Source organism: Sinocyclocheilus anshuiensis, unplaced genomic scaffold (genome assembly GCF_001515605.1).
Source record: "Sinocyclocheilus anshuiensis isolate Anshui unplaced genomic scaffold, SAMN03320099.WGS_v1.1 scaffold241, whole genome shotgun sequence".
Lineage (NCBI taxonomy): Eukaryota > Metazoa > Chordata > Actinopteri > Cypriniformes > Cyprinidae > Sinocyclocheilus > Sinocyclocheilus anshuiensis.
This window is the reverse complement of record NW_015540865.1, coordinates 412,812-414,882: the sequence shown is the minus strand read 5'-3', so window position 1 is coordinate 414,882 and position 2,071 is coordinate 412,812. Positions and strand designations below refer to the sequence as shown.

At 34.3% G+C, this 2,071-nt stretch overlaps 1 protein-coding gene across 1 annotated transcript in view; it reads right to left on the bottom strand.

The window, feature by feature from the left end:
• Window positions 1-2,071, bottom strand: part of LOC107688052 (protein transport protein Sec31A-like) — a 35,307-nt gene that overhangs the window by 5,571 nt on the left and 27,665 nt on the right. The window contains exons 24-25 of the mRNA XM_016485594.1: window positions 1,354-1,409; window positions 109-234 (exon numbers count right to left, since the gene is read on the bottom strand). Of these exons, the coding sequence (XP_016341080.1) occupies window positions 109-234; window positions 1,354-1,409 (182 nt within the window). The remainder of the gene's footprint in view (window positions 1-108; window positions 235-1,353; window positions 1,410-2,071) is intronic.

Genomic DNA, 2,071 nt, shown 5'->3' with positions numbered 1-2,071 from the left:
CTGTAAGGACTAACACACACACACACACACACACACACACACACACACAGAGTTATGATGATGAAAACACAAGCTCTTCTGATGGGCTCTAACATCATGACCTCTCACCTGTATGCTGGGCTCCTGAGGGGCTCCGGGTGGCACCTGAACTCGGTCCTGAGGACCGGGAGCCTCTGCTGAGAAACCCATTACCGGCGCTGTGATTGGAGCAGAGGGAGTGTAGTTCTCTGGCAGCTGAACAACACACACACACACACAACCACACACACAGACACAGACACAGACACAGACACACACACACACACACAGACACAGACACAGACACACACAGACACACACAGAGCACTAAGTTCAATGACACTCGGAGCAAGTACTGAACATTCAATCTGACCATGTTTCCACCTGAGAGCCAAACAATGATGCAACACATAACCTGTCCATTTTCATAAATAGTACATTGTGCACTGTTGGCATATTTTATTTTTTTGAGAAAATATTTTAACATTTAAAGTCATTTAATTCAGGGTTTTATGCAATCATAGAATTTGATATAACAAATAGCAGTTATTTTAAAATATAACAAGGAAAATTCATAATATTTCATGCAAATGCATGCAATGTGTGTACATTTTACTGCAAACATTTATTGTTTTATATTTCTGAGAACATATTTTAATTCAATGTTTTTATGCAATCACAGAATTTCATACGACAAACAGCAGTTATGTATTTTAATACAGAACAATAAAAAGTCAACATTTCATGCAAATGCATGCAATAGGTGTAATTTTACTGGAAACATTTATTGTTTTAAAAAAAATTGAGAACATTTTAATATTTAAAGTAATTTAATTCAGGGTTTTTATGCAATCACTGAATTTGGCATAACAAACAAACAGCATGCAATATTTGTAAATAATTTTACTGATTTAATGTTTTATACTTTGGAGAACATATACTATAATTCAGGGTTTTTTGACATTTGATATGATTCGTGCATGCAATATTTGTAAATCAAATCCTTTTATTGCAGACAGATGAGATAAAGTAGCACTTACTCATCTTATTCCTTATTGAAGCTCAGACAGCAGATCATAGCGCTTCCAACACCAAAGTCAAGGGTTCTATTCCCAGGGAATGCATGAACTCATATGTATATCTTAAATGCAGTGTGAGGTGCTCTGAATTAAAGCGTCTACCAAATGCATCAAAGTAAATGTTTATTTGGTAGAAATGTGCAGAACGGGGTCAGACTGAGAAGCAGCTCCAGCATCATGTCAGTGGAAAACAGGTCAGACTGTTTCCTGCTAAATGGATTATTATTAGCAACATCATTATGCAAATGATAAATACCTTTTTCTTTCGTTGTCCTGCGCGTACAGCTGGAGGGTCGTTCCACCCGTCCTGAACTGAAGAGAGAATATTCACACAATCACAGGGCATCAATCACCAAAACATCTATTTGCATTTAAATAGAAACACATGCATCCATACAGCAGCACCAAAACATATCTGCACACTCAAGTCACACTTCTAAATGTCTGACTGTCACTGCATCTTTACAGACATTTGTGTGAGTGATTTAAGCGTCTCTGTAGTTTCTCTTTCTGTCTGACTTACACTAGCATTCAAAATTCATCTGTGAATCCTGAAAAATAAAATGCATCACGGTTTCCACAAAAATATTGTGCAGCACAACTGTTTTCAACATTGATAATAATCAGAAATGTTTCTTGAGCAGCAAATCAGCATATTATACTGATTTCTGAAGATCATGTGACACTGAAGACTGGAGTAATGATGCTGAAAATACAGCTGCGCATCACAGAAATAAATTACAGTTTAACAGATGTTCTTATAGAAAACAGCTGTTTTAAATTATAATAATATTTCACAATTTTACTTTTATAAAAATGTATTTATTTATAAATATTTTTTAATATTTAAGATTTATTTAATATAAAAATATTTATTTAAAATATTGTATATAAATTTTTTTTTTTTTTTAAATCAGTCATTTTATTTTATTGTATTTTTGATCAAATAAATGCAGCTTTGGTGAACAGAAGAG